This window comes from Lipotes vexillifer, unplaced genomic scaffold (genome assembly GCF_000442215.2).
Source record: "Lipotes vexillifer unplaced genomic scaffold, Lipotes_vexillifer_v1.1 scaffold70, whole genome shotgun sequence".
NCBI classification, from domain to species: Eukaryota; Metazoa; Chordata; class Mammalia; order Artiodactyla; family Lipotidae; genus Lipotes; species Lipotes vexillifer.
Window position 1 is genome coordinate 2,799,941 of NW_006789896.1, and position 13,570 is coordinate 2,813,510.

At 42.6% G+C, this 13,570-nt stretch overlaps 1 protein-coding gene across 1 annotated transcript; it reads left to right on the forward strand.

Annotated features, from left to right (window-relative positions):
* Nucleotides 1–4,457: 4,457 nt before the first annotated feature.
* LOC103087937 (soluble lamin-associated protein of 75 kDa-like) lies at nucleotides 4,458–6,710 on the forward strand. Its single transcript, XM_082931271.1, is given in 3 exon segments — nucleotides 4,458–4,632; nucleotides 4,635–5,863; nucleotides 6,075–6,710. Coding segments are annotated over 3 exon segments (2,034 nt in total). The 5' UTR covers nucleotides 4,458–4,463.
* Nucleotides 6,711–13,570: the final 6,860 nt, after the last annotated feature.

The window sequence follows — 13,570 nt, forward strand, 5'->3', positions numbered from 1 at the left end:
CTGAATTTTTCCTTCTTGTTCAAAGGAGATCTGGGTCTCCTCTGAGGACAGTGATTCCTCTGCAGCCCTCTCAAGTGGTGGCTGTTTTTTCCCCACACCTTGCAGTGGAATAGGTATCCTCTTTGTCCTTTTTTTTTTCTTTTTTCTCTTTGTCCTTATTGCTGCTTCCAGACCATTCTGCTTCCCTCCTTCCCAAGTGTCCAGCTTTGATTCTGATGTTAACCAGACTATGCTACCCTCATTGACGTCATGTGGCCACTATCACTCTCCAACCCAGCTCCCACATAACCTCAGTATCCTTATAGATGATGCTTCCAAAACACTAATTTCTAAAATCCCTGACCGCCTCTCCTCTAAAAAAGTTTGTCCTCCATTGTAGCTCAGTTATTCCCTTTGTGTCCTTGTTTCACCTCTTATCTCACTTAGATTCTGTGGTCCATTATTATAATCGCTCCTTCGAATATAACCTTGGTTCCCTTTCCCCTCTCTCTCGCTTCATTGTACTTTTCTGACAGAACGCAAGCCTTAGTAAAATCTAACCCTCCACCTATGCATGCACAAGTGGGCAGCTGAACATGACTGGAAAATTCACATACCTCTGCTAACTGCTCTCACTTTAAGTTTATGACCACTCACCTTAAAAAGGCCTTCAATGTCACTCATCAATTCTATTTACATTATCCTAGCACAGTCATTAACGCATTCTCACAGGCGGCCATTCCATACCTTCCCCTCTCTTTTCAAACTTTTCATAACTTCTTCCCCACCCTAAGATGACAACCTTGTCTCCTAGTTCACTGAGAAAATAAAAATAAGAAGAGAAAGTCCACAAGGTTCCCACCTCCCTGCATCCATGCTCATCTACTCTGCCTTCCCTCCTATCAATAATGATGAATGGTATGTGCTCCTAACTTGGGCCACCTCCTCCACTTGTGAACACCTGATTCCATCACTCCAACCATTCTCCTCTCTCTCCTGGATCACTTCCCTCAGCAAATAAACAAGCCATTATTTCTCTCATCTTCAAAAACAACAACTGTCTCTTGATCTCAATTCTCTTTCCAGCTACGGTCCCATTTCTCCTCCCCTTCAGACAATGAGAATTGGCTATTTTCCCATCTCCAAACCTTTCCTCCCATCAGATTTTCATGCTATGACTGCACAGAATGTCCTCTTGTCAAGGTTATGAATGACATCCAAATTGCTATATCTAATGGTCAATATCTAGCCTTAATCTTTCTGAAGCTTTAAACACAATTGATTACTCCTTTCTCCCCAGAACACTTTCTTCTCTTGGCACCACACGCACTTTGTTTTCCTCCTATCTTGCTGGAGACTCCTTGGCATCTTTTGTCCTCTTCTCCAACTTCTCACTCTTCCTGAGGGCTCTTATCCAGCCCTGTGGCTCTCTATGTTGATGATTCTCAAATATACATTTCAAGCCCAGACCTCTCCTTTGAATTCTATATATGTACACATATACATATATCCAACTGCCTGATCAACATTCCCACTTGGTTGTCCAATAGGCATCTTGAACTTAACACATCCAAAATCAAATTCTTGATTTCTACACCAAAGTCTAATTCTTCCCATTTTTGAAAATGGCAACCATATACTTGAGTCAGCCTTGACTCCTCTCTTACTCTCAATTCCACATCTGATCCATCAGTGAATTATTTGACTCTACCTTTAAAATATATGTTTTAATAGATATTTTAGAATCCACTGCCTCCACTGCTACTACCCTGATCCAAGACAATGGTCTCTTGCCTAGCCTCCTAGCTGACCTTCCAGCTTCTGTCCTTGACCCTCTTATGGGTTATTCCCCTCACTGTAACCCAAATGATCCCTTAGAATATGTCATTCCTAAATTTACACCCTCCAGTAGCTTCCCATTTCACCCTACATCAGAGTCAAACTCCAACTAATAAGGTCTACTGCATTCCTACACCGTTTGTCCCATCCTGCCTTTGCTTCCTTGCAACCTCCTCTCTTATACTCTCCTTGCTAACTCACTCTGATCAGTCACACTGCTTTCCTTGTGATTCCTGGCTTAGCACCTCTGCACTTGCCTGTTCCTTTTGCCTAGAATGGTCTTTCCTCAGGTATTTTCCTCACCTCCTTTAGGTTCTTGCCAAACTGTTACTTTCCCTGACCCTTCTATTAAAAATTGGAAAACGGAGTTCCCTGGTGGTCCAGTGGTTAAGACTCCATGCTTCCAATGCAGGGGCCCTGGGTTTCATCCGCAGTCAGGGAACTAGATCCCACATACATGCCGCAACTAAGAGTCTGCATGCCACAATGAAGATCCTGTGTGCCACAACTAAAAAATGAATAAATAAATACATAAATAAAAAAATAAAAATAAAAATTGGAACAACCCCACCCCTGGTCACAATTTCTTCTTTCCTTATTTTTCTCCATAGCATTTATCACAATCTGATATACTACACATTTATGTGTTTGTCCCCCACCCAACAGAATGCAAGCTCCAGAGACACAGAGAATTTTGCCTGTTTTGTTCACTGCTGTTTTCAGGGCCTAGAGTAGTGCCTGGAGTGTAAGAGACACCTAACAAGTATTTCTGGAATTTACTGCATGAAGGAGATTATGATGGAGAGTACAGAAACAACAGCACTTGAAAAAAATACCTAATGGCATGTCAAGTTTTCATCTTGCCTATAATGAGCTCCACTGCAGCATTTCCAGAAGAAAGGTGATAGGGATCAGATCTGTACAATGAAAGATCACTCTAGCTGTAGGGTGGAGCAAAGACTGGAGGGGTGGGATTGGAGGTGGAGGGAATAGCTGAGGGGCTGTTGGCAGAGATTCAAGCAAGGAAAATTGAGAGTCTGAGCAAAGACAGTGGCTATGGACATAAAGGGAAAGGGAGCAAATTTGACAGTTACTTAGGGGTAGAACAGACAGACCTTGGCGATCAATGTGATACATGGAATACAGCCCAACAGAAGACACTCTTTTATTCTCCCCAGATTTCATCCCCAGAAACTCCTTGACTGGGCCCTCAGGGATCACCTGCAGCAGTCTCCACTGATTTTTGAAAGCCTGGAGGCAGAATCCTCAGATCACATCCTGTCCTGATTCCAGGTAAGGCATCATCCAACAATGTCAAGCTCCTGAACTACCAAGAACTTACAAGTTTGGGCTCTACAAGGAACTCCTGGCTCTACTTCCCATTTTCTCACCCACTCTGACCTGTTAAGGAGTCTTAAGCAAGCAAGAACCAACAAGAAACTTAAAACCGTGTTTACCTTTTACCTCCTACTGACCTACCTTAATTCAGCTTGTTCTCCCAGTGTTGACTGAAATAGATACTTCTAAACAGGAGATAAGGGCTATCCTATTGCCAGGGGATCCCCACCCAGGTGTCCTCCCTCAGGGCCCAGCTCAAGGAAGCAAGTTCTACTGAAGGCAGTTGTCCATTTGATAATAGGATTTACAGCAACCAAGATTCCCTTCCTGGCACACTTCAGAAGGTCTTGGCTCCCTAGGATGCTAAGGTCCAACTAACTGCTACAGTCTACAGATGCTTAGCCAAAACAGAAAGCTCCAGTTCTCCAGAATTCATTCTTTAAACCCAGCCGCTTAGCCAGTACCCTAGTTGGGACTGACACCAGGCTTTGGTAAGCCACACAGGGCTGGTTGGTGAACAATGGAGGGAGTGTAACGTCACTCAAGTTTCAGGCCTTAACATCCACGTTGCAGGCTGATGCATACTGAGTGAAATGAGGAGTGCTGGAGCCCCTACACGAAAAGGGACGCAAGGAAAGCTGGACTGTGCTTTTAGTGCCACTGTGGACAGGAAAGACAGGTAGCCAGCTGGACTGTCTTTTAGTGCCACTGTGGACAGGAAAGACAGGTAGCCAAGTACAGCGGTTGAGAAACTCCAATCCTAGTACACAAGGAGTGATGGTCTGGGTGAAGGTAGCAGGAAGGGGTAGTGTAACCCTCATAGAAATCCTTCTTGATCTCTTAAGAAAATCAGACTCTGGTTCAGGGGCTGACCAAGGATTTCTTCACCATTCAGATGGGTCCCCAGACTGTAAAGACCCAAGAGCAACTGATGGAGCTCAGAGCTCTGCTGTATAGTGGTCCCTGGGAGAAAGCTCTCTCCACAAAATCACAGTTTGAGAAGCACCTGAAGTGCGCGCAGACTTTTGTAAGGATTCTTAACTTGGGACCCCTTGAAACTGGATGATTTACAAATGTGCGTTTTTCTAGAGAGAAGGTCTTTATCTTTCATCAGATTCTGAGACTCAAAAAGAAAGGGACTGGAGGAGCCGGGCGTCCCGGGCGAGGGGCAGGCGGCTGTACCGGCCCTGGCAGCCGCGAGCTGCTCAGCCCGGGCCCGGCCGAGGGTCGCCTGCGAGCCGCCGCCGGCTTCATTTACTCCCGCGGCTCCGCCTCCTTTCCCGGGCTCAGGTGGCCCGTCCGAGAGGATGGCATTCCCTGCGGAGATGCTGGATAATTGCAGTCATGACGAAATGGAAAATTCTGCTGAAGATTACATGTCAGATCTCAGGTGTGGGGACCCTGAAAATCCTGAATGTTCTTCTCTTCTCAATATTACGATTCCTATTAGCCTGTCAAATGTAGGCTTTGTACCTCTCTGGGTGGAGATCAGACCCAGAAAGTTCTTGCCTTTTCTGCACCCGAGGACTCACTCACAGCTGTGGCACTTTACCTTGCTGATCAGTGGTGGGCTATTGATGATACTGTGAAAACATCTGTCCCTTCTAGAGAAGGACTTAAGCAGGTGAGAACTCTTGGGGAGAGAGGGGTTCTGTATGTTCTGAATCGAATTATTTACAGAAAGCAGGAAATGGAGAGAAATGAGATCCCATTGCTGTGTCATAGCAGTACTGATTATGCTAAGATTCTGTGGAAGAAAGGAGAGGTCACTGGGTTTTATTCAGTTAAGCCTACAGGAAGCATATGTGCCTCGTTTCTTACCCAAAGCTACCAACGGCCAGTTCTTGATACAATGTTCATAAGAAAGAAATATAGAGGCAAAGACTTGGGGCTTCATATGCTGGAGGACTTTGTTGATTCCTTCACAGAAGATGCACTTGGCTTGTGGTATCCACTGACCTCTCTTACGTACACAGCTTGCAACCAGTACTTTGAAAAGTATCCAGGAGACCATGAACTGCTTTGGGAAATTGAAGGTGTTGGGCACTGGTACCAGAGAATACCAATCACCAGAGCATTACAAAGAGAAACATTTAAAATTATGGCAGTTTCTCAAAATGAAGCTAAAAGACCTGTGTCTGGAGAATATGGTCTTGCGTCTGTTCCAGACTATGAAGCAGGAGCTGAAGACAGTCTGTCTAGTGAGATGCAGCTAACTATTGATTCTCTAAAAGATGCCTTTGCAAGCACTTCTGAAGGTCACCATAAAACACCTGTTTCCACTCGTACTCGAAGTAGTCATCTAAAGCGGCCAAAGATTGGAAAACGGTTTCAGGATTCTGAATTTAGTAGTTCTCAAGGGGAAGATGAAAAGACCCCCCAGACTTCACCTACAGCTTCAGTGAACAAATTGGAGTGTACTGCACGCACATCAGAGGGCTCAGAAGAATTCTTGGAAGAAGAACCTGAACAGACTGTGATTGAATTTGAAGACGAAAGTAGTGATAAAAATGTCCCATCAGCACCAGAAACCCAGCCAGGCCTGGAAAAGCAAGAAGGTGAAAAGGAGTCTGAATTAGAGCCTATGAATGGTGAGATAATGGATGATACTCTTAAGACTTCACTTATAACAGAAGAGGAAGACTCCACTAGTGAAGTTTTAGGTGAAGAATTAAAATTGCAGTCTTGGGGCTTCCCTGGTGGCGCAGTGGTTGAGAGTCCGCCTGCCGATGTAAGGGACACGGGTTCGTGCCCTGGTCCGGGAAGATCCCACATGCCGCGGAGCGGCTGGGTCCGTGAGCCATGGCCGCTGAGCCTGCATGTCCGGAGCCTGTGCCCCGCAATAGGAGACGCCACAACAGTGAGAGTCCCGCGTACCACAAAAAAAATAATAATAATAAAATAAAATAAAATTGCAGTCTTCTAATTCCAGTGAAGACACTACGAATCTTGTTCCACTGGTGGTAGAATCTTCAAAATCTCCTGAGGCTGTTGCACAGGATAAGACTTCACAGGTAACTGACTCAGAAATGTTGCTAGATGAAGGCCCATCTGATGACAAGGGGCACACTGAAGAGAGGCTGCCTCTAGTTTCAAGAAAGAAAGCACATTTTGGGAGTTCAGACAACGTGGCTACTATCCCAAATGAAGAACGGTCCGACAGTGCTTTTCCAAACTCCGTGATAACTGAATTTTCTGAAGAATCAATTCCTGAAAGTGTATCACCCAACACTACTGCCTCATTGGAAGACCAGGGTGAGGAGGGGGTAGCCAAGCCTCAGGAAACATCTCCAGCTCTTCCTCAGAGCTCTTTAATAGAGGTTGAACTTGAAGATGTGCCATTTGCACAGAATGCAGCACAGAAGAACCAGTCAGAGGAGCAGTCTGAAGCATCTTCTGAGCAACTGGATCAGTGGACACGATCAACAGAGAAGACTGTGGATAGCAGCTCAGAGGAGATAGAAGTGGAAGTGCCTGTGGTCGACAGGCGGAATTTAAGAAGAAAGGCCAAAGGGCACAAAGGACCTGCGAAGAAGAAAGCCAAGCTGACCTGAATGAGGAAGAAATGCGGATGATAAATCCTCTTCTTTGTAACATAATTGTTGTTTTTAAAATATGGCAGTGAATAAATAATAGCATGGGGCACAGGACAAAAACTCCAAATTTTCAATTTGAACTTATTTATGATGCTGCTTTTCCCTCCCCTGTAGGACCAAGGATTCACCGTTCTTTTTAATTTTTCAGGCTATTTTGTGTAAATAAAATTTTTTTTATTTTTATTAACCATGTTTCGATTTTGTGAAACCAGATCTCACTATATTTTCTTTAGCAGTTGGGGATATCTGACCATTAATATTTCAGAAAATATAAATTAAAAAATGTGAAAGTAGTAGGGTTTCCATCAATTGTAAGGATCACAGAAATCTTTTATACTAAGGGTTTTTTTTGTTTTTTTTTTTGCGGTACGTGGGCCTCTCACTGTCGTGGCCCCTCCCGTTGCCGGACGCGCAAGCTCAGCGGCCACGGCTCACGGGCCCAGCCGCTCCGCGGCACGTGGGATCCTCCCGGACCGGGGCACGAACCCGTATCCCCTGCATCGGCAGGCGGACTCCCAACCACTGCGCCACCAGGGAGGCCCTATACTAAGGGTTTTAATAGTAATCTTGGTGAAGGTTCTAGAAGTTTTATCTTAAATTACAAAACTAATCACCATTTTTTTAAATGTAGGCATGCTTAAACAAAAATGTCAGTAAATTAGGATAAATGCAACTTCAACTAAATGAGAGCACAAATTTGGAAATTTATGGTCAAAGGTTTATGAAGGTGGTATTTTGGCCTCTTAATTCTTAGTTGTAGGTGCAATTTCTTCCTTTGACTTCAATGTCTGTGGGAAGGCACAAACAAAATCTGTTTCCAGTTCACTCTTTTTTTTTTTAAAGATAAGGTTATTTATTTATTTTATTATTATTATTTTTTAATGTATTTATTTTATTTTTGACTGCATTGGGTCTTTGCTGCTGTGCGCAGGCTCTCTCCAGCTGTGGCGAGCGGGCGCCGCCCTTCGTTGTGGTGCGCAGGCTTCTCATCGCGGTGGCTTCTCCTGTTGCGGAGCACGGGCTCCAAGCACAGGGGCTTCAGTAGTGTGGCACGCGGGCTCAGTAGTTGTGGCTCGCGGACTCAGTAGTTGTGGCTCACGGGCCCAGTTGCTCCGCGGCATGTGGGATCTTCCCGGACCAGGGCCGTTCTTAGTTGTAGGTGCAATTTCTTCCTCTGACTTCAATGTCTATGGAAAGGCACAAACAAAATCTGTTTCCAGTTCACTCTTGATAACATCTGATATTAACAGTACTGCTAGGGATTTAACTCTGGCCTGTAGGCACTCGTATAATTATTTAAAATTTCATTTGAATCTGGGGACTGTACTTTTGTCCTCACCCAGTTAACATGTATACTTTAGAAGTGTGAGAACCCTTCCTAAGGCTTCTCCTTAATCCTGCCACTGCCTTTATTCTAGAATCTTCATTATATTCCCCTCACTTTCATCCACTTCCCTAACTCATGGAGTGATTCCTGTCAAAAGATCTTTTTGCCTGCCTGCCAGCTTATGCCCTTGGCTTCCATTTTTGGTAGGTTTGGAACTGCGCCCCACAACCTTAGACCTAGATGGCAGGAATAAGCTGCCCTATGAGCCATAGTTACAAGAGCTTAAATCAGATTGGAGGCTTCATTTGTCCCTTTTGGCTTGCTCGCTCTTGATTTGTTCTGTGCGGACAGGTTACAATCTAGCCTGCGTGTACATGGTGGTTGCCTTTGCCTGCGCAACACAAAGGCCTTTGCCTGGGTAAACTGAAAACAAAAAACATCCTCAATTGTTTATTTTCGTATAATAATTTATTTAAAAATGAACAAAATGGTTATTCTTAGAATCCAAAGAGAATCTTAAAACAATCCTACTCTTTGGAAGTATTATGTGTACTCAAATTTTCATGTTAGTTTGGGAATGCTTTGAGGCCATTTAGATTGTTTTTGGTTTGGTTTGGTTTGGTTTGGTTTTTTGTGGTACGCAGGCCTCTCACGGTTGTGGCCTCTCCCGTTGCGGAGCACAGACTCTGGACGCGCAAGCTCAGTGGCCATGGCTCACGGGCCCAGCCGCTCTGCAGCATGTGGGATCTTCCCGGACCAGGGCATGAACCCGCGTCCCCTGCATCGGCAGGCGGACTCTCAACCACTGCGCCACCAGGGAAGCCCCCTGAAACAGATTTTAATGTAAATAAAGAATTTATACTAACATTACTCATCTGTGTAACAGTATTTTAGAAATTTCTGCCTGTATGTCCACTAGTAGCAATACCGTGTTTGAAGTGTTAACCCAGTCTTTCATGGGTGATTAGTTACAAATGTTTATGCTTCTGTTTGCATACTTAGTATCAAGCTTTATTTGTACAAGATAGTTTAACTTGCTTATTTTTGGTTGTGAAAAATAAGCAAACCTCAGTTCTGTATCCAGTGCTTACCTTCAGTCAATTTTTTTTTCTTTCACCCTCCAAGACTTGTCATTCACACATTCCCCATTTCTATTAGCGGCAAAATCATTTGTTAAAATCTAATTGTAAGGAAGGTTCTGCTTCTGTTATCCTGAAGTAATTGTATCATACTGGATAGTAATTCCCAAGGAACTAGCCTTTCTTTTCCTTAGTGTCTGTGTGTTCTAAAACTTCTAAACCTACAATTTAGAAAAGATGTTACATTATTCAGAATAGCAAGACTTACTCAAGTACTTACGGTTGTTTTCTTGGTAGTTTCTTTTTTCTAATTTTTTTTTTTTAATTTTTAACAGTACTAATTAAACCAATATTTTGTGATTGTTTCCTGGTCTGTGTTTTGAAATTCCTTCCCTTTTCCCTAATATCATTGGTGAAGATGTGTTTAGATATTGAATTTGTTTAGACACTGATTTTGTTTAAGGCACAATTAATCACGTTGGTTGTACTTTCAAAACAGACTTAAAAAAGTAAACAGAATTGAAAACAAAAACAAAAACAAAAAAAAGAAAAGGACTGGATCTGTACAACCTTAACTGCACTTTCCAAAATGGTAGCATTAGCCACATTTCAAGTGTCCAATGTCCACAAGTGGTAGTTGCCACTGTATTTGTGCAAAAACATTCCTCACCACAGAAAGTTCTATTGGACAGTGCTGCCTTAAAGAAATGGTCCATGGTCATGTAGGAAGGTAACATTACCTGATGAGTAAGCCTGGGCTTTGAACAGACCTGGGGTGGAGTCCAGATTTTGCCACTATAAACCATGTAACTGTGGATACACTATTTAGCTTCTCCAAACTTCTAGTCCATCATCTGGAAATTATGAAATTTACCTCCTAAGGCCAAGGCCAAGATAATGTGATAACCCAAATAAGTGTGAAGTATAGTACCTGGTTTGTCGCAAGCTCTGAAGGAGCAGTAGCTACAATGGTCTTCTTTCATAATATTCACGCTCCATAATTCCTTTTTGGAAGTGCCCTCTGTTTTGGATACCCTGAGTTTTTGATTAATTACCTATTTCTTTTTTTTTTCTTTTCTTTTTTTTTTTGGCTGTGCCACACAGCATAGGGGATCTTAGTTCCCCAACCAGGGATTGAACCCATACCCCCTGCATTGGGAGCGTGAAGTCTTAACCACTGGACTGCCAGGGAAGTCCCATGAATACCTATTTCTTAAAGACTGCTTCCAGCCAGGAAGCAGTCTTTCTAACTGACTTTCTAACTGAAGTCAGTTAGAAAGTTCTTTCTAACTGACTTATGAATCACAAATTAAAGAGGCTAAGATCTGTGGTATTACACATAAGGAAGGAGGTGGGATGGCTACTTGTACTGAGCACTGTGGGAGGTGCTTCATTAATCATTAAGAACACTGTGTTTGGGACTCCCCTGGTAGCACAGTGGTTAAGAATCTGCCTGCCAATGCAGGGGACAAAGGTTTGATCCCTGGTCCAGGAAGATTCCACATGCCATGGAGCAACTAAGCCCATACGCCACAACTACTGAGACTGTGCTCTAGAGCCCGCGAGCCACAACTACTGAAGCCTGTGTGCCACAACTACTGAAGTCTGCGCGCCTAGAGCCCGTGCTCTGCAACAAGAGAAGCCACTGCAATGAGAAGCCTGTGCACCGCAACAAAGAGTAGCCCCTGCTCGCCGCAACTAGAGAAAGCCCACACACAGCAACGAAGACCCAACACAACCAAAAAAAAAAAAAAAAAAGATCACTGTATTTGTCACAGAATTATATGCAAATGCAATAAGGAAAAATTGGAAAAAATCTAAACGTCTGTCAATAGAATCCTGGAATAGTGGCATATGATAAATTCATTCAAAGTAATGTCTCCCATAAATATGTGCTGAGATGGGTAAATGCTCACAATATAATGTGAGTGACAAAAGCAGATCTAAGCCCCACGACCCAGCCTCCATTAGAGACACCTGTATAAACGTGTGCCAGGAGACATGTCAAGAATATTCAGTCATAGTTCCAAACTATGAACAACTCAAATGTCCATTAACATGAGCATGGACAAATTGTGGCATATTTATACATGGAATATTACACAGTAATAAAAAAGCCATAACTGTATGTAACAATGTGATGAAACTTACAAGGATAAAATGAAATGAAAAAAGCAAATCTCAAAAGAACACATGTGCTATAATTCTACCTAGAAAGAGGTCAAATTGGGGAAAATTCAATTGTACTGCTTAAGGTGATAAACTATATGGAAGAATAAGGAGCTGCTTACCTTGGAAGTGGTCACCTCTGAATGATGAGGGAAGGGGGAGGAGTGAGAGTGAAGGGATACTGAGGCAGCTTTGGCAATGTTCTGTTTTTTGGGTGTTTTTTTTTTTGGAGTGGTAGTTCCTTTATATTATTTGTTAAATTGTACCTTTATACCTTAATTTTAATTTCATAATTTAAAATGTTTTAAAGACTAAGGAAAAATAAATACAAAACTATATTTTCAGTGTGATCCCAATTATACAGATTTCTGCAGGCATGGGGAAAACGATCAACGGTGCTCTTCTCCTGGCAGCAAAATGTAAAGAGATTTGTTTTGTCTTCTTTATACATTTTGTATTTTTCAAATTTTTTATAATTAACAAGTATTACTTTTATAGTAAGAATAAAAGCAGAACTACCAACGGCCCAGTTTTGCCCTTCAATTTACGTCTCTGCAATGGAGTCACTTCGACGAAGAGAAATTTCTCCTCCACCTGCTAGAGAGAAACAGGAAGGGAGAGAAGGCCACACGACTGAAATCAATACAAGGCACCACCACAGGTCTGGTTATTTGTGCTTATGATAAGGCCTTAGGGGGCTCAGCTGATTGAAACCAGCAAATATACTGCCTTGATTATCCCAGAACTCACACAACTCTGCCTGTCCTCTCTTTCAAGGCCTTGGAAAATAAGCCAACAGCCGAGAAAGAAAAAAAGAGGTGTTCTTATGATTCTATAATAACTACCACTTTTAAACTCATTATTGTCATAATATTGTGTTAGGGGTGTTATATGCATGAATCCAATCCTAACATGCACAAGAATTCCATTAGGTGAACATATATTTTACACTGATATTTTACACCTTATTTTACAGTGATATTCTAGGGCTCAGAGAGGTGGAATGACTTGCCCAGATGTCTGACTCCAAAATCAGTAGCTTTTACACTCCACCACAATTTACCTTTATTCCTGTACATGTTGTAAAAAGAGCTTCCTCATCTCTTTTTTCTTCCTCATAGCCAAGATGAGCCAAGTGAAATGTTGGTTCTGTTTTCCCCAGGGAGTGACAGTCCATTTAATTCCAACAATAAACTCGCCTCCAGGAAGAAAGGACTATATAAAGGTCTGTGTGAATTACACAGTGATTATGAAGTTAATAACGTGACAAATCCAGTGGCTGAATCTATGAGTACCTGACATAGTCCAAGAATATACAGTGTAAGAGCCTCTTTGCCGCCCACGAAAGAGAAGTCCGTTTGTGCCTGTGCTACACTATAGGCGACTTCTCTTCTGGATCTCCCCTCTCTGTGAAAGGGAGTAAACATTTATCGAAGAGTTTCTGAATTAATCAGTGTCCTGGAAGCTATACAGGCTATTTTTCGTGGCTGACTCAAGGCTTGGGACTTCTGGTGTGTTGCTTCATATAATCTGGCCTTTGACCTGAAGACTTCCCTTTAATGATCTGCGTATTTTCGCCTGTACAATCAACCCTTCCTCCGTATCTGCAAGGGAATTGGTTCCAGGACCCTCGCTGATACCATGCTCAAGTCCCTTATATAAAATGGTGTAGTATATGCATATAACCTATACACATCCTCCTGTGTACTTTAAATCATCTCGAGATTACTTGTAATACAATGTAAATGCTACGTAAATAGTTGTAAATACACTGTATATGCTATATTAATAATTGCCTGTGCCTGGCAAATTCCAGTTTTGCTATTTGGAACTTACTGGAAAAAATTTTTTTTCCAAATATTTTCGATCGAGGTTGTTTGAATCCTCGGATGTAGAACCTAGGGATAAGGAGAGCCGACTGTACTTTGTGTCTATGATTAGATAACAGGCCATCATGACAAGCCTGTAACTTCCTGAAGCATTCTTTATTTAGTTATTTTTGGACATTTTATAATTTCTTTTCTCTTTGGAATATTTTGTAAATGGCAACTAAAACCCATTTTTAACAAACACCTATAAACACACCAGTTTTAAAAATAAGGAAGCAAAAAATTATTGCCCAAACTCTGAGGTCACTGACATTGCTTTTGGAGAAAGGTATAACAACCACCAAATGCTTGCCACCTCCCAGCGCCTTTCAGAGAAAAATGTCTGTGGTTCCTATGCATTGGGGGGGGGGGGGG